The 26184-nt window shown below is 33.8% G+C and overlaps 3 protein-coding genes and 1 pseudogene across 8 annotated transcripts; 2 read left to right on the forward strand and 2 right to left on the reverse strand.

The window, feature by feature from the left end:
• Window positions 1-6612: 6612 nt before the first annotated feature.
• On the forward strand, window positions 6613-12590 carry LOC124837426 (nuclear transport factor 2-like). Of its 5 annotated transcripts, none has more exons than XM_047312782.2 (10): window positions 6614-6986; window positions 7072-7206; window positions 7519-7825; window positions 8958-9223; window positions 9325-9508; window positions 9725-9846; window positions 10565-10630; window positions 10884-10965; window positions 11315-11491; window positions 11672-11766. In XM_047312782.2, exons 1-9 carry the CDS (start codon window positions 6948-6950, stop codon window positions 11479-11481), a joined length of 1368 nt encoding a protein of 455 aa, XP_047168738.1. In that variant the 5' UTR covers window positions 6614-6947; the 3' UTR covers window positions 11482-11491; window positions 11672-11766. The 5 variants fall into 5 exon arrangements, with proteins under 5 accessions (XP_047168739.1, XP_047168738.1, XP_047168737.1 ...); XM_047312781.2 differs by lacking the exon at window positions 11672-11766 and adding an exon at window positions 12452-12590 and having other exon boundaries at window positions 6615-6986; XM_047312783.2 differs by having other exon boundaries at window positions 6613-6986; window positions 9331-9508; window positions 11315-11676.
• TPR4 (Tetratricopeptide repeat (TPR)-like superfamily protein) lies at window positions 12201-15315 on the reverse strand. Of its 2 annotated transcripts, none has more exons than XM_088096244.1 (6): window positions 14659-15315; window positions 14103-14191; window positions 13791-13869; window positions 13463-13690; window positions 12776-12948; window positions 12201-12542 (listed from the first exon to the last, which is right to left on the reverse strand). In XM_088096244.1, exons 1-6 carry the CDS (start codon window positions 15130-15132, stop codon window positions 12485-12487), a joined length of 1101 nt encoding a protein of 366 aa, XP_087952370.1. In that variant the 5' UTR covers window positions 15133-15315; the 3' UTR covers window positions 12201-12484. The 2 variants fall into 2 exon arrangements, with proteins under 2 accessions (XP_087952370.1, XP_047168741.1); XM_047312785.2 differs by having other exon boundaries at window positions 14103-14275; window positions 14659-15312.
• A 2495-nt stretch (window positions 15316-17810) lies between these two features.
• On the forward strand, window positions 17811-20451 carry LOC148194630 (uncharacterized; annotated as a pseudogene).
• LOC124837425 (3-isopropylmalate dehydratase large subunit, chloroplastic-like) lies at window positions 20299-25094 on the reverse strand. The gene is made up of 15 exons (XM_047312778.2): window positions 24929-25094; window positions 24662-24799; window positions 24405-24575; window positions 24121-24273; window positions 23836-23904; window positions 23631-23747; window positions 23052-23126; window positions 22839-22916; window positions 22661-22756; window positions 22528-22577; window positions 22135-22189; window positions 21875-22006; window positions 21302-21349; window positions 21056-21214; window positions 20299-20728 (listed from the first exon to the last, which is right to left on the reverse strand). The coding sequence occupies exons 1-15, from the start codon at window positions 24962-24964 to the stop codon at window positions 20591-20593; spliced, it is 1515 nt and encodes a 504-aa protein (XP_047168734.1). The 5' UTR covers window positions 24965-25094; the 3' UTR covers window positions 20299-20590.
• Between the last annotated feature and the right edge of the window lie 1090 nt (window positions 25095-26184).

Here is a 26184-nt window from a genome sequence, read left to right on the forward strand (position 1 = left end):
TGCTCAATTTCTTTTTTCTCTTTTTACAAAAATGGTTCTTCCATCATATTCTGAATTTCACTTCAATCATAATATTTCAGCAAATCTCATACGTTATATATAAATGGTCGAAATTAAACAATAATTTTAAGTTGAATACATTTATAGCACTGAATTAGGTTCCGTATTTCCATGAATTAAAAAAAAATCAGTAAATGAATTTATAAAATGTTTTCGCTAATGCAACCTTGTATTTTATTTTTTAAAAAATAAAACAGAAGAGGGAATTCAAAATATGTTGAGTTACTTTTCAAAAAGTATATGTTTTCTACAACCAAAGCAAAATTTAAAATTCTACTAAGCTTGCTATCGCTCCTTAATTGGTGACTTTTCTTTTCATTGAATTTGAAATGGTGAGCCGCAATGTTGAGTATAAGAGAACATTTAATACATCTCTATATATATTATTAGAATAAAAGATGACTTATGATATTTATATTTTAAGGTGTGAATTCTTTTAAAGTAAAAGTTTATTGGCATGAAAATGGAAATAATCTATGTGTGTAGGTTAAAATTGGATATGTTAGAATAATAAAACATCATAAAGAAAATTGAATTGTGGCACACTAGTTGGGTGTAGTAGTATGTTGTCATCATAAAAGTTATCGACCATTTAAAAAATTATCATTTATTTGGACGTTTAAGTCACTAGTATAATAATTTATTAGTAATAGTAAAATTTTAAATTCAAAATAAATATAATTACTTATCTCCATATTTCAAATTTGTATTTATAAATTTTGACATGGACTATAATTAGTATAGCCTTAGTTATAGTCCAATAAATAATAAACATGTTTTACCTATAAACTTAATTATTAGTAATTTTTAATGTTTAAATATTTATAACAGTTTAATCATTTTTAGAGTCTGAGCAGTTAATTAATGTAAACTTTAAAATACTTTTACAGTGGACCATTCTAGCTGACCCGCAATCATACAGCATATATATCTAATCAGCTCATTTTTTAATGCTTACAATACATTAATTTTTATATAAAGAGATAACTAATCCAACTATTTTTGTATGTAAAATTAGTATGTGACTTTAAGTGTCAATTTGAGAGCCTTAGTTCTTGTCTTGTTAATGATAAGAAATTTATAAATTTTGTAATTCTAATAGAAAAAGTATAGCTCACAACCCGCGGGTCAATCCGGCCACCACGGGTTTGAGCTAGGTTGGGTTTGAAAAAATTATATTTTTTTATGCGGGTCAGATTTAAACCTAGCTCATTTAAACCCGGCTTATGCGGATTGAACCCGTAGTGGGCTGGGTTGACCCACCAACCCACTTACCTAATTTTATTTTAATTTTATAAACAAATATTTATTATTTTGTTTTTGTTTGAAAAAATCATTTCAATTTCTTATTTTCAAAATTAATTAAACACCCGGGAGTGAAATTTGTTTAAATTTGAATTATAAAATTAAGTAAGTCAGTAAGCCAGCCCGTTTACCCACCAACCCGTGCTGAGTCGGGTTGAGTTCAAATTTTTCTGACTCATTAATAAATAAGTCTGGTTGGATTGACTCACTAAGTAACCAACCCTTGGTAGGTCGGTCCGGAGTGGCCCGTTTCGACATATATAAGAAAATGTAAACATTTCATATTTATTATTATATTGAATTTTCTCTATTATATATCATTTAGATTTTTTAAACTCTTACTAATTTGATGGTCCAATAATTTTGTTTGCTTATTTTTAGAACACAATAGTTTGGAATAGATATAACTCTAACTCTTAAGAATCTTTCACTCTATAAAAATAGTAAGTATTATTTAATAACCACCGCTTTATTAAATCTTAGTTAATAAAGTCAAAATGTTATAATATAATATTTATAGAATTAATCAGGTTTAAAATAAATTAAAACTTTTATAGAAAAATATAAAATCATGAGATTTAAATAATTAAAATAAGTCAAGCATTTTGGCGAGTGAAATTTTGTTGAGCAAAAAACATCATTAAGTTTTCTGTAATATGATTTTTATTGAAAAATTACTCTATTTAGCATAATTTCACGAGGTTATCATTGGTGAATTTCCTAAACAATAACAATCTCATTGGGTGTATTTTATAGCATAATCATCAACCCTGGTGTGACATTTCGACGAGTAAAAAATTATTACACCGAATGGATTATTGAGAAATCACAGCATCTAACACATTTTTATATAACAAACTCAACACCAACATTTTTTATGATAAATTAATGTTTAAATCACATTAATGACTAATTCAAACTTAATTTTGCTACTACCAATTTTGCAATACAAATGTTTATTATCGTATTCATGAGTTAAAATCTATGCATAATTACAACTGGTTTTACCAACCAGAATTGTCTACCATTCAAACCTTAAAAGCCAATGTATGTTTATCTTACTACCCCTATCTATTAATTTCTATTTTCAACTCCATCTCCACATTACTTACACCTTTAAGAAAATACAAATAATTTAAATTTAATTATTATTTCAAAACTAATTCACCCACTAATTTATCACATAAAACATACGTTGTTAGACTTATTGTCACCGATATTTTTACCTAAAACATAAATTCTTACGTATTTAAATATTATCAATATCGTTTCTATAAATATTATACTACAACTCCAATCGTCATCTTGACTGTCCATCATTATTGTTTATTATCATCACTGTAATTATAATCATAATTGCAATAATCTCCTTATTACTATTATCATTTTACACGGGTCGAATCTGTTGGGTACAAACAAAAATAAGAGATGAACATGGGTTTATATACATATAACATATCTCCATTGTTAAGAGACCTTTTAGAGTGATATCAAAAGCAAATCCGTGAGGGCTTGGTCCAAAGCGGACAATATATATTTATGTGTATGTGTGTGTTGTCCCTCCCTACAAATTGTATCAGGTGAAGCCCTAACAGATAGCCATTTAAAAATATTTGTGGATATTTTAAAACTCGCACATAACCGTGGATACTTGCGAATATAAAAATATAATAAGTTAAATATAAATTAAATTTTTATTTTAATATTTTGCGAGTAATGGATACCCGTAAGTATAGATAGTATAATATCCGCATTCGACGTAATGTATTAAAATATCTACTATCAGCTACCCACATGTATTTATTACATATAGGTATCAACTATCGGTCACAAATTTTATCTGCGGATAACCACAAAAGCGAATATTGTTCTCATCCCTACTAACAATATTCATTAGACAAGTGATTCCTTACATAAATTAAAAGAGTCTATTAATACATATTAGACAAGTGTGTTTATTTATTGATTAGATGAATCTTCCAATACACATTATACGAGTTTGTTTATACAGTCAGTGTATGAGTATAACGAAAAACATTATACGAGTCTAACAATACACATTAGACATATTTGTCCATATACTAATTAAACGAGTATATAAAAAAATTGATAAATCATTTTATACATTGATTAGATGAGTAAATAAATATTTTATTAGCTTTTTCACATAAAATATAAAAAAATTCATAAAATTTTGGTAGCTCATTTGAGTGGATTAGAATAAAAGAACTCATTTAACTTAGTTTTAACAAAAACAAAGTTTATCAAAATGCAATGACATTTTTAAAATTATTGAAAATATTCATACTTCGATTTTAATAAAAAAGAAAACATATACATGTTTCGACTTTAGTTGTCAAAGCATTGATACCTAAAAGTTTTCATTAATTTAAAAAATGCCACTAATATTTTTTATTTAATTTTTTGAGAGATGTTTCGGCTTCAAACAGGCTTCAAATTTACTAATATTTGAAGCCTAAATATATGTTTAGGACTATTTTTTCTGAAATTTTACACTCGTACCAAACCTTCATCCTTGCAAAAGTTGTTGTCATCCTTCCTTCACCACTCCTTTCTCTCATTCCTTATTAACTTTTTTGTTCTTGAACCTCCACCTAATGTTGTCGAACCTGAATTACCATTGCTCCTCAACATTTAGTGAATAATGAGTTTTATTATTTCTTCCTATTAATGCTGGAGACCTTTTCTTTTTGGAAAAAAGTATTATAAAAATCTGTACATGTTTATTTACATATATAATAATGTTGAAAACGTGACACATGGCCATAATTTAGACATACATTTAGTTTTCTTTTTATTATTCATTATTCGTGTGGAATCGTTATCCTTATGGAGACTTAATTTTAAAAATGAAATATTATAGTAATTCAAATAGTCTCGTATCATTAAATACCATAATAATATTTTAACCGTAAATAGAAGTAATATTTATAGCATAACATTTCTCTTAAATTGTTTTTAATATTCTTAATGAATGTTTGGAAACCTAACTTTGAAAGATTTATTTTAAACTAATTTTTACGTAATAGAATGTTGTAAACATAAAACAGTTTACACAATAAAAAACTAGTTATCACATTCCAGTTATTAAAACCTTGCCCTAATAAGAATACAATTATAAATTACAAATATATATTAAAATCAGTATCGTCTTTAGTATAAATTGTATATTATAAATATATTTTATAACATTTTTATTGTATATAAAGATTAATCCTAATAACTTGACTAGTTAAAACAATTATTAGGGAAAAATTAAACCTGTTTTTAGAAAAAAAAAAAAAAAGAGTGACTATAAAACAATATACGAGAAACCAATAACAAACAAAGTAATAAAAACAACACATTTAAAATAATGTCTTTCGAATATTGTTTTTATTTAAAAATATTGTTTTTTTTTATTAAGAAACACATCAACTTATTAGTGTATGTTGCCAACTATCTATGGCATTTAGAAAACGACTCATAAATTATGGACATTTTATGAGAAAAATAACCAAAGCAGAAAAACATTTCAAATAGTGTTTTTATAAAAAAGAATATAAAACTTTAGTCTGATTTTTATGAAGAAATATATTTAAATATATATTATGTTAGATTGAATTGATTTATTAACTCCATTAATAAATTAAATCTATACATATTATTGTTGTAAAATATTTTTACATATTCTATTCATTACAATTGTTTCGGTGGGATATGGAGGTCCCTTGCTCAAAACACTCTATATTGTCTCTAAGACCGAATGAGCTGCCCACTAATTATTCTAGTTGGCATGTAGGCTGGACGAACTTCCTGGTGGTCATCTTTTCTCCTCTTTGTCCAAGCCGTGTGGGCGGACGCCTGTCAAAGGCACTCTGACGCTTAAGTTAGTAATGTAACAGAGCGGTTGGAAGAGCAAGTAATGCATGTATATTGTGCATCGTGATCTAAAGTCATACCTGAGACCTTTTATTTATACTAGTTGGTAATGAACCTTTACCTTTCGCCGACCTAATAACGGTCGCACCTTAACCTTCATTAGGGACTTAATAAGTCATTATCGTTTATAATCTAACCATGTGGTCGACATGGATGGTCGCCCACTCAGTTCTACCGGCCAGTCGACCTGGATGGTCGTTTTGGATGATTGACCTGAATGATCGGCCTAGAAGGATAATCATAGAAGAACCATACATAAGGACAAAAGTGTGGAAGGACCGTACGGTACAACAATGATATGGTTATGAGAGAGTTATAATATTAGATATCTATTTAAACAATATTTTGCTTATGTATAAATTAAACTTTGATTTTCATTGCATAAAGTTATTTATATGGTTAACTAATAAAAACATATGCTTACAAAAAACAATAATTTTATAATATGTTATTAAATGATAATACAATTTTGTGTACTATATTTGAATTAAATTAAAAATATGTCAAAAGAAAAAAAATCCAATCATTTATCTTTATTATTATTAGGTTTATCTGTGTTCTTAATTGTTATAGTGTGAGGATGACACCGAAGTGAATTTTATGTATGTCGTTTTTATTATTTTAATTAAGTTATTTTACCTTTTAAAATAAACACTGTCCAGTTATTAAGATCATGAGATGGTGGATTACAAATGACAACGAAGTCAAATCGCATGCAGTTTAAGCCCTGTTCTTGAGTGGATTTGAGGGGATTTGACAGGATTTGTAGATAAATTTTTTTGTCTTTTGAGTGGATTTGAGGGGATTTGAAGATAAATTTTTTTGTCGTTTATTTGAGTGAATTTGGAGGTAAATGAGAGTGAATTTGGAAATGAAATTTGTGAGAATTAATATAGAATTGTATTGACGTGACAAATTAAAAAAATTTATTTCCAAATTCACTCTCATTTACCTCCAAATTCACTTAAATAAACGACAAAAAAATTTATCTTCAAATTTTCTCAAATCCACTCCTTCAAATTCACTCAAAATAACATGTTAAAAGAATCACATTATATGTAACAAGTAACATATCTAATAAAGCTATTGTGACAAGAGAAAACACCATCAAATAAATCAAATTTATATTTTGAACAAATGATGATGTTATGTAATGTTATTGTCGTATTAGAAAATGCCATCTATGTCATTCTAGATGCACAAAATGGGATAAAACTTTAATAGGTGGAACAAATTTCATTAATTTTAAAAGGTAAAAGCCTAATTTGAGGCGCTAAAATCTGAAACACCAAAATATCTCATATTGGGAATTAATGGAGAAAAAAAAAATACAATTAAGCCTAAAGAGTGAGACAGTGAAGTGGGTGAAGGCTCAAGAAAAGGGGAAAGCTTCTTCTTCCATCTTCCAGCAATATGATATCATCAACAACACAGACCCAGACAAAACAAAACTCTAACATATCACAACACAGACAACATTAACTAAACAAAATAAATCTCTCTCTCTCTCTCTCTCTCTCTTTCTCTCTGTGTCCAAATCTCACCTCTTGCTGTGGTGCAGATCTCAAGGGGGATCTGAGGTGAGGTGAGGTTTTGATTGGGGGAGGGGGAAAGACGCCTCCTTTTTAGGGTTTTCTACAATGGCCACACCCTTTCCGTTTCCCCTCTCCGCTACTCAGGTTCACGTGTAATTTCTTTTTACCACACACCCTTTTTCTCCGCCATGATAATTAACCTGAAAAGCAACCATTTTGTTTTGTTCAGGTGGGTACCTACTTTGTGGGGCAGTACTACCATGTTCTTGAGACCAAGCCCGAGTTGGTGTATCAGTTCTACTCTGACGCCAGCACTATGATACGCATTGATGGCAACGCCAGGGACACTGCCACTGCAATGCTGGTTCGTTTTTTTTTTTCTTTTGTTTTCTATTTTAAGGATATTTTGGCATTTATATTGTGGTTTGAAATATAATTGCATTATTGGAAATTTGATTATTTGGAATATGTTATAGGTCATTTTCAGCCTTTCTAGCTTTTTGTTCTGGTTTTCTCTTGTGTGATATTAGTCAATTTTTGATAAGAGGTTCTGACCGCTGTTTTTGAATTAGTATATTAGTCAGTTTATTTAGTAGTGGAACTGTTCTGGTTTTGTCCAATTATTATAGTGAAACTCTTATTTCCTCCAGAATTAAAGAAATTTCTCTCTGGGCAGCAAATCCACGCGCTTATTATGTCAATCAGTTTTACTGGAATTGGAATCAAGACAGTACAATGTCTGGAATCTTGGAGTGGTGGCGTTCTTATATCGGTTTTTGGTTCTGCGCAACTTAAGGACTACAATGTGAGGAGGAAATTTATGCAATTATTCTTCCTTGCACCCCAAGAAAAGGGCTTCTTTGTGCTCAATGATATTTTTCACTTTGTTGACGAGGAGCCAGTTCATAATCTCCAGCCTGTATTTTTGGCTCAGAGCAATTTTGACTCAAAATTAAATGCTACTAGTACAATTAATAAACCAGGTATGTTCTACTTCAGCCTTTGGGATCTTGAGTTTTGATTGAATCTTATAATTATTGCTTCACTTATTAGTTATTTTCATTTGAAGATAAATGAAAAGTGCAATATTGTTTCTACTGCTTTATGTACTCAGAAGTTAGGTCTCTATGACTTTCTACTGTCGTCATGGATGATCCCTGTTCTTTTATGTGGATTTTTTTTATCTGATTTTGTTCAAAACCCGACTTAGACTGGTAGTCAAATTTTCATTATATATTGCTTGTCCCAGAGGATCTGGTAGTTCTTCAGGTGTTAAGTCAGAAAATGTAAGTTATTGAACTTTATTCCCTTATTTGGATTCCTAAGCTATTATCATCACGTGCATTGCATCTGGTGCTTCTGCAACTGATAACTGTGTAGCTTATTATTGCAGGTCTGTATTTATTGTTTATGCATAGTCAAATGTTGTATTTTGTCTATTCTCTACATCATCACCACCCATCAGTTATCCATTGTCACCGGCCATTGTCACATTCACGACTGTATTGTTGCTGTTATCAAATTTTAATTTAGCTGCTAGGTTCTATTTGGATAAACATGTTCTAAATATTTTCAGAGAAGAAAATGAGAGTTAAACTGAACTTTTCTCATAAGTTAAAATCAACTTATGCTGTTTAGTGAAAATCTCTCATTTAACTTCTCTGAAAATTGACTTGCATATTTTGATTTAACTTATAGAAGAACGTTTGATTTGTTTTTTGTTTTCTTTTACACAAATAGGGACTTAGTATAAATGGCAACCACAGATTTCTATCAATGAGTTTCTAGCTTAATATATCTGAACCACATATCCGTATGAGTTTAGCCATAACAAGCAGTTGGTGGTGATATTTTTTAGTGTAAAATGGTAAGTGAAGATTAATTGCCATAACCAAGAGTTTCTAGCTTTATAATCTGAACCATATATCCATATGAATTTGTCATTAACAAGTGGTTGGTGGTGATTTTATTTTATATTGTAAGATGGGAAGGGGAGATTAATTGCAAATTGCATTTATTATCGATAAATGTTCTTATAAATCATCAAAATTTCAATTTTTTTTTCAAAATTTAGTATTTTCTAGTAATTGAGATCTATGAGTTTTACTTTTACAGTTTCCAACTACCTGTTGGGTGGAGATATACAGGCAAGGGACTTCGTTGCTAGAAATGAGGTCAAAGAAAACGGGGCAGTCAATACCTATGGATTTTCACAGCAACAAATTGCACAAGTCCATGAATCTGAACATGTTCAGGAAGATGTTATCATTGAAGAGTCACATGGTTTTTTTCAACCTTCTGTGAATGATGTGCAAGAACTTGCACCTTCTTCTGCCGAAGAACCTCCTGAGGAGCCCCTAAAACATACTTATGCTTCCATCGTATGTGTGAACTAATGAATGGATTACTTGCTGCACGATGTTTTTCTTTTTGTGATTATGTTATGACTTCGGAACTGACTATGTTATGAAACTGTTGGAAGTTACAGGTTGCTAAAGGACAAGTCACACTATCTGTAGCTTCTCAGCCATCTCTGAAGAAGGCGCCTTCTTTGGATAAGGAGCATTCTACACCAACAAATAGTCAGCAAACACCTACATTCACTAAAGCATTTGAAAGGTCTGAGATTGATATAGCGGAGGACATTCCCACAGCTGATGATGAAGGTTACTGTGTGTACTTGTTGAGACTAATTCATTCAATTTTTATTTTTATTTTTTTTAGGTAGTTACTCTGGTGTTGATGCCCGTTTATGACGGTTCATTACATCTTTTCACCAATAATCTAATTTGCTTAAAAGAATCATTGCTTGCTTATCTGTGGGTTTTATTTTTAACTACTCATTTATTAGTAACATTTTATTTTATTGAAAATGCCTACAGATGAAATCAAATCTGTTTATGTGAGAAACTTGTCCCCTACCGTCTCTGCTTCTGAAATTGAAGAGGAATTGAAGAATTTCGGTAGGATTCGACCTAATGGTGTAGTCATAAGAAGTCGCAAGGTAGGTTTTTACATCATCAAATCATTGTAGTCAATCACATGTGATGGTGCTGCTATAGCAGCTTTGCACATTGGATTGCAGCTTTTGTGTATTAGTGTGATTTTGTGTGCTTTGACGTGCAATTATAGCAATTTCGTTTACTATGTTTGCAAATGAAACTTCCTCTTCCGGCACTGTAGTGGTGTCATATTGTGCTCTTTTATGGGGAAAATGTTGGGATTTCGTACAATTGATGTTTTATCCGATCAAAATCTCTATTCCTCCCTCGCTTGCATGCCATGCCCACTCAGAGAGAATCCCCATCCATCTTTTTGTCACGAAATCTCTGACATCACAGCTTTCTTTGGGCATTGATCTGACCAATCCTTCAGTCTTACAACATTGCTCTGTTTTATCCTCTGGTCTTTCACCACTCTCAGTCTGTAATAGAACAGGTCTTGTATTCAGTGTTCTGTGCTCTCTTGTTCTTCTAAGCTCTACCATATAATTTTTATTTCCTCTAAATTCTAATCTGGTGTTGTCTTTGCATTGATAAAAAACGTCTCCATCTTAAATATTAGGTATTTGTATTGTAGTTAATGTAATGTGTAACTTCAAATTAGCAGTTATGTGGCTTTGCACTGCTATTAGGGAATGACTACTATGTTTTAAATAACTATTTTACTTTATTAATTCATTTGTATCCCATTACAGAGCTAATTTTTCCAGTTATCTCCAGGATGTCGGAGTCTGCTATGCATTTGTTGAATTTGAAGATATGAATGGGGTTCATAATGCAGTCAAGGTTTGGATTCCGTTTTAGATAAATTTATGATATCCACTTGCTTTGGAATTAAAATCATGTTTTAATATCACCCCCTTTTCAGCAAAAAACAATGTTAAACATACTAGTTGCTCACAATGATTACACAAGTTTTCGACCTGCATTGCTGATCTAACAAATTAAACTGTTTCTGATCTTTGGTATATTTCCAGGTTCAGTTACATTTTTTCAATTTCATAAGAAGTAGACTCATGTTTGTTTTGTATGTTTACAGGCAGGATCTGTTGAAGTAGCAGGAAGACAAGTATACATTGAGGAACGAAGACCAAACAGTAACATCCCTTCCCGAGGAGGAAGTATGTCTTCTTAAGTTTTCATCTCTGTTGTGTTTTTTCTTCTGCAAAATTTCTCTGTTCATGAATATCCTTGACTCAAGATACACACACACACACACATATAATTCTTGGTTAAAATGAAAGTTCAGAGAACTTACATGTTTGTGAAGCTTTTTTTCTTCAAATTTTTAGCTGTTTTTCTGAAAATAAGTTGTTTTTTATTTTTTAAATAAACTGGACTTTTGGGACATAAGCTCAAATAGTAAAGAAGTTGTTTTTTTTGAATCTGAAAATTTGTAGCTTATGATTATTTTCTAGAAACATTTTTTCTTTTTCAGATTTTTGGTTGTTCTGACTTGATCATCAACAGGGAGGGGCAGAGGAAGAAGTAGCTATCAATCAGAAGCACAGATAGGGCGTTTTGGTCCAAGGAGCTATGGCAGGGGAAATGGGCAAGATGGAGGTGAAAGGGAGTACAACAAAACCAGAGGAAACGCTTTCTATAGGCCCACTACCCGCCAAGAGAGCGGATATTGAGATTTTCAAGGTTCAACAATAACCATAATTTTTTAACAAGAGAATCAATTTTTGAGATTTCAGTATCAAATAGTCACTTTCAATAGATGTTAAGAACCAAATATTGATATTTTTATGCCTTAAATTATGTTCTTGGAATATGATTCTTATTTATTTATTTATTTTTAATGTAAGAGCCGTTTTGTTTCAGGGTCATTTAGAGTTGTACGAACTGTTACATACTTTCTTGGAGGAAATATACGAAACAATAAATGGTTAAGATAATTTAATTGTTTCTAAATCAAATTGTGTATGGTCTGTTATTTTGTAACATTTGTTAATATGTGTAATTTATGAGCGTTTTCATTAAAATTTTCCTGTAGAAACTTCTTAAAAATCCAGTGAATTGTGTATAATTTGTTAATATATTCTTAAAAACAAATGAGATCATTTTGCGTGCGCTTGGGCATTTCAAACTAGAATTTTCATTACAAGTCATTGGAACACAATAAAAAAAAATTATATTATTACGTTGTCTCAGTCATTATTATTATTAGCATCACTTCATCTTCACAAAAAACAAGTGTAGGTTTTCCATGGAATCTTTCATGTGACTCTGCATGAACTTTTTTTATCCCTAACTAGCTCTTTGGCGTAACAAGGATAGGCATAGTAGTATCAGAATAGATTAAAACAAGGTCCATCAATTAGCGGGTACATCTCAACGAATGCCATACTAATTAGGGAAATAAATTTTCTTAACTAGCTTTTTTAACTTAATCATAAATCATTTCGTAAGTTATTATTCTCCTGCTGAACCATTACATACATGCCATTCTAGAAAAATAAAGGCCAAAGAAATGCAGTTAGTAAATAAATGTGATTTTCTTTATTGTGGATGAGTTAAACTTTCTGCTTAGATGTGTTGATTGTGTGCAGTTTCTTTATTCACCAGCAACCACAAGCATTTATTTGGCACATTTTTCTGCAGAATATCACTTGAAAATGGCTCTGCCTCTAAATTTCAGCTTTCCCCATCATCTGTTTCCCAGAGAAAGGACGTATATGCTGCCAGAACATTGCTGAAAGAAGAAAAGTTGCATCTTAATTATTTATGCAAATACTTATTTTTCTTTTGTTCAGAATTAAGGGCACTTATATAGTGCATTGAGCACTAGTTATAGATGATTCAATAATTCTTTCAACGAAGGATCAAGAAGAGCCTGGCCACCATGAATTTTTCTCTCCTATTTTTCAGAATTATAAACATGTTCAGAAGCATAACGTTTTATATAAGTGTGTCTCAAAACTGTACCTATTCCCAGGAGTAGCCTGAACTGCTTGCTCAAATAAAGATGAAGCTTTTTCCTCATCATGATGAAGTTCCCATACTAGTTTGGCATATTCTGATATCATTTCACCGTCACTGGGATCAGCTACTATTGCACGTGAGTAGTAATCCTCTGCTGCTTGATGATCTCTCTTGGACTGTACATTTAAAGTGGAGGTGCATGAACGCAACTTTACAAGGCTCAGAATTCTCTAATCATAAAGTAAGTGATATAAAGTTTACACTCATGTAATTTCTAATATATACACTTGAGCTGTAATGATGAATAGTGATCAGACATGCTTAATTCTATTATGGTAGTTATGGATTATATGAAGGGGCTATAGTGCAAAGCCCCTTGCTTGTTAAAGACTTCATTATAATTGGAGAGAGAGGTTCATGTAACTAGTCATAGTTTGTGCCTCAATTTGTAAGAGGCTGGTTGTTGTTTAAAGCCATAAATGAATATTCTGTGTACTGATTTCGTCCCAGCAAACCCAAAATAAAATGTTTTATAACGAAAGAGAATAGAGAATAATGGTAAGAAGACTTTCTTCATTCAAAAAAGAAAATTAGACAAAGAATCATGTATTGGTGTTTAATCATACGCCTAACGTATTTCCTAAAAGATTTGTTTGACTCTGAAAATTAAAATAAAATGAAAAACCTCACCTGCAACAGAAACTGAGCATACTTTTTCAGAAACAAAGGATTGTTTGGATTTTCATCAATCATCTTCTGAAAATAATCTTCAAAATTACTTTCTTCACCACAATTAGCTGCTGTAATTTGTGCTGCATCAGTCTCCTGTCTACTTGAAAGAACTGAAACTTGGCTGATTGGATCGCTTGTTTCTTTGGAGGAGTTCAAAAGTTCGGTCTTTTGATTTTCCATGTCACTCTGCGCTTAGATAAAAACCGTGAGTATTAAATAATCAATGTGTCATTCAGAAGAAGAAATGACCCCTAAGGAATGAAAAGATCAGAAAAGGCAAAAGCACCTGAATTTCATGTTTTCCATCTTCATCCTCAAAATCTTCGACTTTCCAGAGAAAACTAGCATATGCTGCAAGAACATGGCTGAAAAGGATATATTACATGCTTATCGTTATCTTATTTTTTTAGTCAAGGAAAACTGAAGAATTGGTTTGTCTAAATAGAAGCTTTCAATTTCTGCAGGCTGGAGTAAGGTTGAAGAGCAACTTTTTGGCCAGTACTAAGCTCTAACTGATGATAATTTTAGCCTTTAAAGCACAATGACCATGTTGTATTTAATTTTAAATGACATGGATATTTCGGCTCTGGCAATCTACCTGTCTTGAGGTGCAGCTTGAACTGCACGTTCAAAATAGACTAATGCTGTATCCTTGTCACGATGATTCTCCCACACTAGCTTCGCATACTGTGTCAAGGTTTCACTGTCATTAGGATCTGCCATGGTAGCTCGAAGAAAGTATTCTTCAGCCCCTTGAAGGTCTCCATTAGACTATCATTATTAGATGTAAAAAATTGGATGTCAAGCTTCTGAGAAGAACTATGAGAAACTTCATGCTAGTCTCAAAGAAACTAAAAGATGATGATTAAACAATATGCCTTAGTTTGTCATCCAAGCATGCCTCCTACAAACCTAATTAACACTTATATATGATTTTCAGAAAACGAGTTGTCCAAATAGACATGCCTCATGGGATTTACTACAAACATGAAAGGTTCAATGTCTATGCCCATATCAATCTAAAACTAAGACCTGCATCTATTCATGTCAGAACCAAAATTTCAAAACTGATGTATTTTTGAATTGAAGAATGCACAAACTAATCCAAAATCTGCAAGATTTGCAATCAGTTTCATTCATGATTGACAACTCACTTGTAAAAACTGCGCATACTTTTTAAGAAGCAAAGGGTGGCAGGGATACTCATCAATCATCCTCTTGTAATACCCTTCAAGATCCTCACTTTCTTGCAAGTTGGGATTAAATATATCATCATCCATAAGTTTATCAAATCCTATGTCAGCATCAACCCCAAGCCCCGTTGCCAGATACATGGGAGGACTAGCTGGTTCAACATCTTCCTCTTCAATACTCAAATTCTGAATCCCATTGGACCAATCATTCTCATTCTCAGCTTCCTCAATCAAATCCATCCTCTTGTTCTCAAAACTGAACTCACCACTGCCCGTGACTTCCAAACTCTGTCCAAACAAAACAGTTTTCTTCAAAATATCTTCTGGGGTGATGCCATCATCTCCGTCAGGGTTGTTGTATATTGCAAATGATGGAGCTGAATACAAGGTTGTCGATTCAAAGTCATCCTCCATCACTGACTTGGAACTGTCCATGGTGCTATCAACAAGATATGCCAATATCTGTAGTTTGCTGCTAGTCTCAGAGATGTTAAACTTGATATACTAATACAAGGATGAAAAACACAACCTAAAAAAGCAAGGTCGGTTGTTAAATATTGCTAGCAATATTATGGCAAGAGACTGAGTTATTGAGAAATGGCAAATTGTTTGTTTCTAGTTTATCAGCATTAATTCTGGTCCAAGCTTTTGAAAGATTTTTCACTTGCTTTATGTTACAAAAATCCAGATCCCAAGTCCACCTTTCATTAGACCACGAGGAGGAACATGACCACAATAATTGTATATTTAGTTCTCATATATTAATAGATCGCGCTTCGTCCTCAATTTTTTTTAAAATTGAGCTAGAAAAACTGTACAAATTTATAAAAATAAAAATGTAATAAAAGTCTAATTTTGTTTATTCTATATAACAAGCAATACTTTCTTATTAACTTTTTGACAAACTTGGGCTGAGAAGGTAAACATTGAAAGCTTAAAAGGATAAAAAATAATTTATTAATTAAGATTAAAGTGAAAAATATAATTGATTTTAGTTTTGAAAGTGGAGTTATGAAAAGAAGGTCAAAAGACCACCCACCAGAAGCAAGACCAACGTGATTCTGCTGAAGAAGCGCAGGAAGAAAGAGTATTGTCACATGAAAGTACTTACATTGGTTGATTTTATTGTATTTGTATATGTGTATGTCTGCACAACTTTTTATCAAACAAAATCAATAATGAATGAAATCTAATTTTTTTTTATAGTTTGAATGGTTTTTATGAATAAAAAAACTATTTAAAAAGAATGTAAATGAAAATATTATTTACATTAAATGAGTTTTGTTGTTGAGTAATGTAACATCCCAAAATACAACAATAAATCATATGATAGAATAATTACTTTAATAATAATCCAAATTAGTCTTGCACTAGAGTTGAGCGTACGCTCATGGCCGAACGACCTTACAGAAAGAGTTACAAATTTAAGCTGTACATTGCTACCCAAACTATCCGACCGGTTTACAAAATAACAATACCGATCGTTCATACTTAAACAAAAGGGAAGGTGATCGGACGTCCATCTTACTATAACTAGACTATTGACCGAACGTCCTACTCTTCGGTCTTAAATTCGATTTCTTCCAAATTTTCTTCTTCCAGCGCCTTTTCCAGCAGCTCGACTCCTTCTGCTCACATCCACACGGATGATCATTGCAATGACAAGGACGGACATACAAAACCAGACACGACAGGAAACGCAGGGTAAGCTTATATAATTTAATTCATGCATAAACATACATTTCAAATAATTCAACACCAAATAAATTTCAACGTACGTATCACACAAGCCTATCACTAGACTGACTGTCCGGACTGTATGAAATCTGCGTAGCTACAGGCGTTCGTGCACCCGGGTGATGTAGTAACTGGAATACTCTCATCAGCTGCCACCCGAGGTTAGTCCGTTCCGTCCAAAGTACCCCTAAGGACTAGGACCTCCTGCCGTTCCCACACATGACCTACCCTCCTCTACGTGAGGACAAGTACTCACGGAACATCAGGATGAACTGCCAGCATTAGCTTCCCACAGTCATACCTTACAAATTCAATATTCAAACATGAGTCGTTCCTCCCCAGAACGCTCGTTCATAATTCCAACACATTTCATTCATATCATATTCTCCTCATCTTCCATTATCAATCATCTTAGTTTCATCTTTCATTGTCAATCATTTCAATTTCCTCTTTGTTCAAAGATTTATAAAGACACCAGATACCGAACGTTCAATCCTCACTCAGAACGAGGACGAACACTTGGAACGAGACAGAGAGGTCTCTAGTTCCAGAATAGAATAAGACCGAGAGGGTTACTATCGGATTACGAAAGAAACCGAGGCCAACTGCATATCGCAAGAATGACTAGAACGGACGTTACTTACAAAGTGAGTCAATTAGATGAACTGACCCTTGAGAGTTCTAACCGAACGCAGAAAGAACTAGGCCAAATACTAAAGCTCTAAGTCGGAACCAAATGGACGTATACACTTCAAGACTTTCAGAGAAGAATACTTAGAAGGATTCATCTGAAGAAAACGAACGCTTAAGAATATTTAGCTTATGTGAGTTTACATCAAGAAATCCGAATGCCAGTCAATGACCGAGCACGGTAGAGAAGAAAATTCTATTGAAGTTAGACGAATGCTATTTTTCATCAATATAGATTATATAAGAAACGAGTACGAGCGCTTGGTGTAAGACCAAGCACTACTCAGTACGAGCGCTTGGTGTAAGACCGAACACTAATAAACTTATAATAAAAGGCTTGATAAATAGAATAAGATACTATCGAAGTAGTGTTTACGAACAACGAGAATATACCATTACATATATATATATATATATAAATTTAGTTTATCACAGGATACCTAGATACAACTGTGTTTGGCCGAACGCTCAAGCATAGTATTACCACACGAGGACGCTCGTCCTCAACTAAAATTCTCTCCAAATGAAAGAACCCTATTTCAACTCTGTTTACCAGAAGAACCGAACGGTCGAAGACCGTTCAATAACGAACGTACACTTTCATGTGAGAAATTTCATATTCAGAATTAATTTATATCTGTCTCATTTCTTAACATATAGTTTCATAACTTTATACATTCATATTATAATCGACTTTCATACTTCATACAATCCATATCATATAAGTTTCATATATTTCATACATTATAACATAACTCAGCCATATTTCAGTTACACTCATTAAATAAACGAACGTTCATTCAATCCAATCATATCAACCATCATGCATAAAAATCATTCAGTCACTGACGAACGTTCATACAATACAACAACATACAAATTAAATTAAATAAGCTTCCCTTACCTCTAGCGTGAACGTACGTTCCAGACGCAGAAATACAATTTCACCACTACAGGATTCTTCTACCGCCAACGCTTGACCCGACACTATCAGAACCACTCATTTTAAGAATGGTGATCAACACACAAACCCAGAACTGGGTTTGTATGTTTAGGAAAACGAATGACAGAGCGAAGAGAAGGACTTACCAGCCCAGCTTCACAAACCGAACGGTTTATCTGGAAGCTCTTGACGCCGGAAGTGCTTCTATGGTGCTGGAACAGTGATCGGAGAAGAGAAAATGAGTGTTTTCTCAGAGAAAAGATGAAGAGGATATAGAGAGAAGGAGGAGAGAATGAGATTCTTCAGAAATTTTGAAAAGAGGGTGCATGCAGAGAGTGGGGTAGGTTTTTCTGAAAATCCAAGTTTTGCTTCACACTTCAAAACGGACGTCCCCTCATCTGTCCACACTTGTTTTCCACTAACTGATTTCCGGATCCCCTTCACTTGACACCTGGCGTTCCTCATCTGAGTGTCGAGCCTCCCTCTTGATACGTAAATTCCACTAACGACACGTGCTTGGATTTTACTAGATCTGAGAAATAATAAAAATAATATTACATGTAAATGGGTATTAAAAATAGTATTTATTGATAGATAGTTAGGCGATGTGAGAAGGAAGGAGTAGTTAAAAAAATAGTTAATTACCCATTTAGTCTAAAAAAGGAATGGATAGGATTTAAGTGGTTTTAGTTGGTTAAGAAAGAAAGCGAAAACAGCAGTGAGAATGAGAAGAAGGGTTCAAAAGAAATGAATGGCCACGTGGAGGAGATTTCGCCACTTCAGCACTACAACAACGATGTCAATATACGAAGATTTTCAAACCCAGCACCATGACCACCGACGCGCATTCTGATGCTAACTCCGATTCCGACGTTAGCATTGGCCAAAACATCTTCGTTACCGACGCCATAGAGGAAGAATATATTCTAGTTAACAACGTTACGTACGAAACTCGCGCCACCCCAGAACACCAGTTCCGAAACTCTCCAGTGCCACAGTATATAAATTCGCCCGCACCACAGTTCACGAATTCTCCGGCAAGGCAGCATACTAGCTCGCCGGCACCGCTGTATATGAACTCTCCGGCATGGCAGTATAAGAATTCTCCTAAACCACATTATATGAGCTCTTCGGCGCCGCAGTTTAAGAATTCTCCGGCACCACATTATATGAGCTCTCCGACACCGCAGTTCAAGAATTCTCCGGCGCCCTAGTTCAAGAATTCTCTGAAACTGCAGTTTATGAATTCTCGGGTGCCACAGTTTAAGAACTCTCTGGCACCGCAATCAATTCTCCGGCGCCACAGTTTAAGAATTTGCAGAATCCGCAGTATATAGCATCTCCGAAGCCGCAATATATGGCATCTTCGAAGCCGCAATATTTAGCGTCTCCGAAGCCGCAGTTTCAGAACTCACCGGCGGTGGGGGCGCGCAGTTCCGGGCGTCGCTGACGGTATCAAATCTCTATCCGAAGAGGGGGGCGCCGATGCATTCTTTCGGAAAGGTGAACGGTGGGATTGAGTACATGACGGCGCGGAGGTCAAACTAGGGGAACATGGGACAGATGGTGATGACAGAGTCGGAGCTGGGGCCATCTCCGTCGGAAGTGGCCACGGCGATAGCGAGAAAGCCAGTGATTGACGAGGGGGAACACGAGAGGGCGGGAGGGTGGAGCTTGGACCGGAGCGTGGAGGGGTTACAGTCGAAATTGGAGAGGTGGCGGTCAGACTTGCTACCAGTGATTGATCAGGTTCTCTAGCCACCCGACGTCGAGCACAAAGACGAGCCGCCACTCTCAAAGGCACACCGACGGTTATAGGAGTGGGGGCGGGGTAAAGGGTACGGATCGTAGTGGGAGTGGGTTGTTTTCATGCTTTAGTAAGATCTGCAGTGTTGAATGCTACGTCGGCAGCGACTCTAAAGAAAGAAGGGCCGCTGCCGCTCTGCCTCCATGGACGACAATACCAGCAGCCTTCTCTGATGGATCCAAACCCACTACAACAACATAGGAATATTCTTGTGCCTTATTGCAAAATGTTGTTTCCATGTCATCAATGCACTCGTTGGAGAATATATGAATCTCCATGGGATATACATGTCAAGTACTCAAGTCAACTATTTTGTGCTTAAATAAACATGCTTGAGTAAGCATTTATGAGGCAAATTTCAAAAGTTTCAGATTCCTCAACTCATTGACAATTCTTGCTTGATAACATGAGGAAATTAACTATAAGAAGAAGAAAAACACACCCTGTGATTGATTAAGAAGCATGGTATTATTCTTGTGTTGTAATGTAGCAGATGAATTTCAACAGAAACCCTTGCATGTATATCTTGTTCTGTAAACATTATCAACCATACCAATCTATCTTGACAACTTTCCAACTGCTGTAGTTTTAAAAATCCTGCTTACAAGCTCATTTTTACCAAATGCATGATTCTGTCTCTAGCATATAAATCCTTCCAGTTCTATCATTTATTTTTCCAAGTAGGTAGAAACTGCTGTCTACACATGGTAGCTTATCTACAGGAACTTCCTGGGATCAGTTACGAAACCAGTTAGTGCAGATGCTGCTGCAGTATACGGAGAAGCAAGATATATCTGGCCTTCTATGTGCCCCATCCGACCAGGGAAATTTCGATTTGTTGTTGAGACACAAACCTGCATAGAGTGTCCTTTCATCGGTTACATCGAAAGCAAAAACAATAACACATTCAAAATATAAAGGAAGTTTCTGTACATTTATCTATAGCTGCTCCAGAAAATACAAACCAGCCTTTTCTAAGGAATTTGACTTTAGCAGAAGGGCAGTGGAGTTAACTGGAATATGATCCAACTACGTTGTGGGTTTTATATTTGGCTCCGAACAATAATTTTTGTCATATGATGTTTCCAAGAGATCCAACTATTTTAGCTACACACTAAAATTTTCTTTTTAAGCAATATTTTATAAAGGGTAAGTTCGATTTGAAGAAAGTGCAGGTTTACCTGGGGTTCATTCAAACGTCCAAATGTGTCTCTTGGACCACCCATACATGCAGCACAACTAGGACTTGCTGGATGATCACATCCAGCTTCTTCAAATATCTTTGAACAAGTCTTGCCACCTGAACCAGGTACCTCAAGTGTGTACAGGTCCATCCAAACCTGAAAATTTGACAATTTTGGTAATTGACACTAATGAAACAGGAGAACACCCCATAACTTGAATAGAAACAGTAATCCTTCACCCACCTTCTGTGTAGCAGGAACAAGAAAAGTAGGAACTTTGACAGTTTTTCCCTACAATGGAACCAGTTTCATCATGCAAAAGATGATAAAGAAATAAAAAGAAGTGCCAGTTACTAATGTTTACTAAGAAGAAAAATAAAAAATAAGAACTAAGATCAAAATATCCTATTGTCTCACATATACTTCTCTTCATAAAACCTGTGCTTTTCTTGTATGCATTGTAAGTGTTATTATTTACAATCTCATTTGCAAGAGTTATTATATACGGTAACACATTTACATCAGACATAGATATTGAAGTAAACTTATTTATAGTGATTTTTAATTTGAAGACTTCCACTACAGGTGTGATGAAAAATAACAAGCTTGCCTCAATCCAAAATTCCTGATTCTAATTCATCATCATGACAGATTCCAAACATAGACATGAAAGTCACTACAGGATTGTCATCCTTCATGAAGAGAAGTGATTGTTTCAAGCCCTCCTCAAAATGAATCCAATCTCCACCATAAAATATATGCAGTTTGTATGTTATAAAGAATATGAAGTAGAATAAGAAATTGTAATAGACATACACCCGCTAAGAAAACTTTTGCTGCAGCCATAAAATCTTCAGTCTTTCCACCAGTACAGGATCCAATGTATACTCTGTCAATTTTCACATGGTTGCATTCTCTTGCCAAAGCACGATTATCAGGGGAATGTGGCTGTGTGGTGGTTTAAACATATTACGCTATATTAGCAATCAAACACAATGATTTTTTACAATACAAAGTTCTTTACACTTTTATGGCAAAATGAAGCCAAAGAATATGATGAGTTGAAGTCAAAGTACCCTCGCAACCAATGGTTCCATCTTTGATACATCAAATCTATACTGGGCTAGAAATCTAGCACATAAAAAAAAAGAGATTTCAAAAGATCACATAAGAGAAAAACGAAGAAAACCAAGGTGGAAATATATGAATTATTCAGAAAAGGGGATTTATATTTTAATTATGTCTATATATATGTGTGTGTGTGTGTATATATATATACATGTGTGTGTGTGTGTATATATATATGTGTGTGCATATATATATATGTGTGTGTATATATATATATGTGTGTGTGTGTATATATATATATATATGTGTGTGTGTGTATGTGTGTGTGTATATATGTGTGTGTGTGTGTGTGTGTGTATATATATATATATATATATATGTGAGTAGCAAACAGAACTTGCCTTGCATTCTCATCACTAAAAACTGGTTCATACGGTGAAGACGTCTTATCCTGTGCAAAACCACTCAACAATATAAAATCCATGGCAGTGAGAGAAAGGGAATGCATTAAGGGCATTGATTAACTCCAATAACCTCTAAGTATTTGTATGTGGTTCTATCAGCAGCAACAATACCATTTTTCCCTCCAGCTTCTACAACCATATTGCACAGTGTCATCCTTTCTTCCATCTACGATACAACAATTCCAAAGTCACATACTTGAGCAAATAACATAGCTTAGACATAAAAATGAAAAGTTAAATATACATACACTTAAACTTTCAACTGTTGTCCCAACAAACTCCATCGTTTTATATGTTGCACCAGACATGGATATTTCACCAATGATCTGAATTAGGGTAAAGGGTTTCAAAAGGCAACACCTTTGAGAGAAAACAATGTTATAATGTACTAGCGCCCAATAGTTTTGATTAACCACATTTTATTCAAATGGAAAAACACGTGAGAAGAAAACATCACCCACGTTCAAGATTAGATCCTTTGCAAGCAAATAGCTGGGCATTTCACCATCCAGTACAAATCTTAATGTTGGAGGCACCTGCAGTTTAAGCATGTTTCAGACATTAACCATGGTTGATATCAACAAATACTAAGATGTTATGCAGAAGAAGCAGAAATAATGGTGTTGGCTCATATGGAAGAAAGACAAAAAATTTGGATTTTCCCATTACACTCCTTCACCCAAAATACTATTAGGCTTGGTGCATGGATATATGGTGTTGGGTCTGTTGAGGAGGAAATTAACTAGGGAGATACAACATGAGATCTGAGTCCAACTATACAAGAGATTGACACTACTTTTTACCTAAAACCTTAAAACAATGGGTTAATAGGTATTTCACCTTTGTAGAGAGCTATATTTTCTCATTTCTATCAAATGTGGAACTTAGACTCACACTTGGATTCCCTGTACGATGTATCACCTTTTTAATGATATTTATGGATAATTGAATAGCCAGTCTTATAGACTCATAGTCCTAACGAAAAGTCTTCACCCTCAACAAAATGCAAGTATTTTTAATGAAGACACTTTTTTACTTGCCTTGAGTAAGATCTTCCCTGTCCCTAATATAAAAGCTGCATCAGTGTTACCAACTCCTGTGGCAAACTGACCAAATGCTCCAGCTGATGTGGTGTGTGAATCAGTACCAAACAAGACCTGTTGTCACATATGAAGTGATAAGAACATTTCTGAAATCTGTAGATTTCAGATTTTAACATGTCTTAGCTTTTTTAACAGAACTCACCTCTCCAGGTCTGCAATGACCCTCTTGTGCTAGAGCAATATGACAAACACCTTTATAATCTGGATTAGCCTGCAATGTGTAAAAGAATTAAGGTCTTGATATAATAATGGTTGACATTAATTGAACTATGGTTATAATTTTTATCTTTCTTCAACAAACATTTTCTATGCTCAGATTCTATACATATCAAGTTCTTTGAAATCTTTAAAACGGAAAAGGATCAAACTATAAAAACGAAACCAACCGATGTTTAAAAAACAAAAAAAGACTAAAGAGAAAGCGTACCCTGAAATTACTGCGATCTTGAATATCATAGAAGTACTTGATATCTTGCTCCACACAAAAGTCTCTTGCAATATCCACGTTGCGGTGTGCACGTTCATCGTTTGTAAATATATAGTGATCAGGGATAACCACAACCTTTTCACGGTCCCAAACCTTTTGGTGTACAAATTTCACATCGCTATTATTATTCAAGAATTTATTCAAGAATGTAGTAACGTATCACTAAACAGTTTACTCATAACTAGAATTTCAAACATGTTCCAAAGAAAACGTGTTGGAGATACCTTTGCAGTGTTGCCAAACTGTTTCTTGAAGATTCCAGTTATCCCTGGACAAGTGATATCATTGATCATCAAAACATCCACATCTGTCCATGCGTTTTCCCCTGGTCTCACTTCACATTTCTCAGCAGCTCTTGCCAGAATCTTCTCTGTTGCAGTCATGGGAATTTTGGTCTGCAGTGAACCAACACACCAATATTAGCACTATGTATAATAATTTGAGCATGTCGTTGGAAAACATGGAAGAAAGTGAACAGAACTGAGCCAGTTGCAGAAGGGTTGCGTTTGTTCTGGGATGACACAACAGAAACAATCTTCTTTGATGATGTTTTCTTGCATGTCTGTCTTTGCCCTGTTGTAAAGGATCGTGAAGGAAGAGCAGAGAAACTCAAGTCTTTCTGAAACAAAGTATCAGAATAATTCAGAATCTGAGAAAGCAATGGTTATAGTATATGATAATAAGAGAATATTAACATTAATGTTGTAGTGTTTGTGTGTGTGGAATATAAGCTTATTGGTGGAAAGACCTTGCAAGTTGTTAAAGGTGAAGAGATGAATGCCATGATCAAATTATGATAAAGGGAAATCAATAAACAGATTTTGCTTTTCTGTTTTAGGGGGTGTGTGTGTATGAGAGAGAGAGAGAGAGTTTTAAGAACAAAATGAAAACAAAAAGGTGAAATTTATGGCCACTTTCCCTTGAACTAAACAAGCCTATAGCTGCAATCCAAGTCCCTTTCAACTAAAAAATTTTGCTGAATGATTATTTCGTTGGATCTTGCAAGAGGATCCGTAGGAAAGACATAAACACCGATAAAATAGTCTAATAATACAAAACATCATTCTTTACTCAAAATTTTTATTAAAAAATCTAAAAAAATAAATTAATATCTTTTATTTTATATAATGTTTTACTTTCTCGTATATAATGTGTCACTTGGAATCACGATTGAATTCCCTAGCTTTCCATTTATCCTTTCACTTTTTCACTCTTTAATTCATGCTCAAATCTGTCCAGCTTTCACTGGAATGTTGATTAGATTTGAACATTTCATGCTCAGAACACATCCTTAACCACGGCAAGGTGTTTAAGTTTGGTGTTTAATTGCATGTCTTATCAATTAATTGCTATTATTTTATAGTTATTTTCATAAAAGGTATTGTTGGAATATTTTATCCGTCTTTTTTACTGTGTGTATATAAAATATTGTGCTGAGTGTCAAATCATTAGGTAGATAAACTTTGATTGGAATTAATTTTGTCTTCTTTCAATCCCAAAACTTCCACGAATAATAGCAAAATTTTACTTCCTCACACAAGGAATCAGAGGAAACAATTTCTTCTGCCCTGAGTTTGAACACTGTTTGTTTTACCACATGTTGTCATTCAAAAGGCCCATTAAGGTCGTCCAGATATAATTGTTAATAGAAGCCATTTTCAAAAAGCAGATACCTGATTTCAATGATACATTGAATCTGTTCTTAGCTACATGGAAGCAGTTCAGTTAATTCAACCATCCGCATCCCTTTCTCTGTCCCCATTCCTCTTCACAAAAATTAACAAAAAATAAATTTGAAATGATCAAATTGTAGGTTTTCTCTTTTCTCGATGTTACTTAAAAAAACAAAAAAGAACTCAACTGTGAGTCCATTAAAGAGAAATGAGAAAATTAAGTGTGAAAGATTTATAAACTTTTTCTTAAAGATTTTGGATTAGAATTTATATCAAGTTCTTATATTTGATTCAGATTTTATTCATATGAAATCTTCCTAATAAATCCTTT

Source organism: Vigna umbellata, chromosome 8, assembly GCF_029865625.1.
Source record: "Vigna umbellata cultivar VRB3 chromosome 8, Vumbellata_1.0, whole genome shotgun sequence".
Taxonomy (NCBI): domain Eukaryota; kingdom Viridiplantae; phylum Streptophyta; class Magnoliopsida; order Fabales; family Fabaceae; genus Vigna; species Vigna umbellata.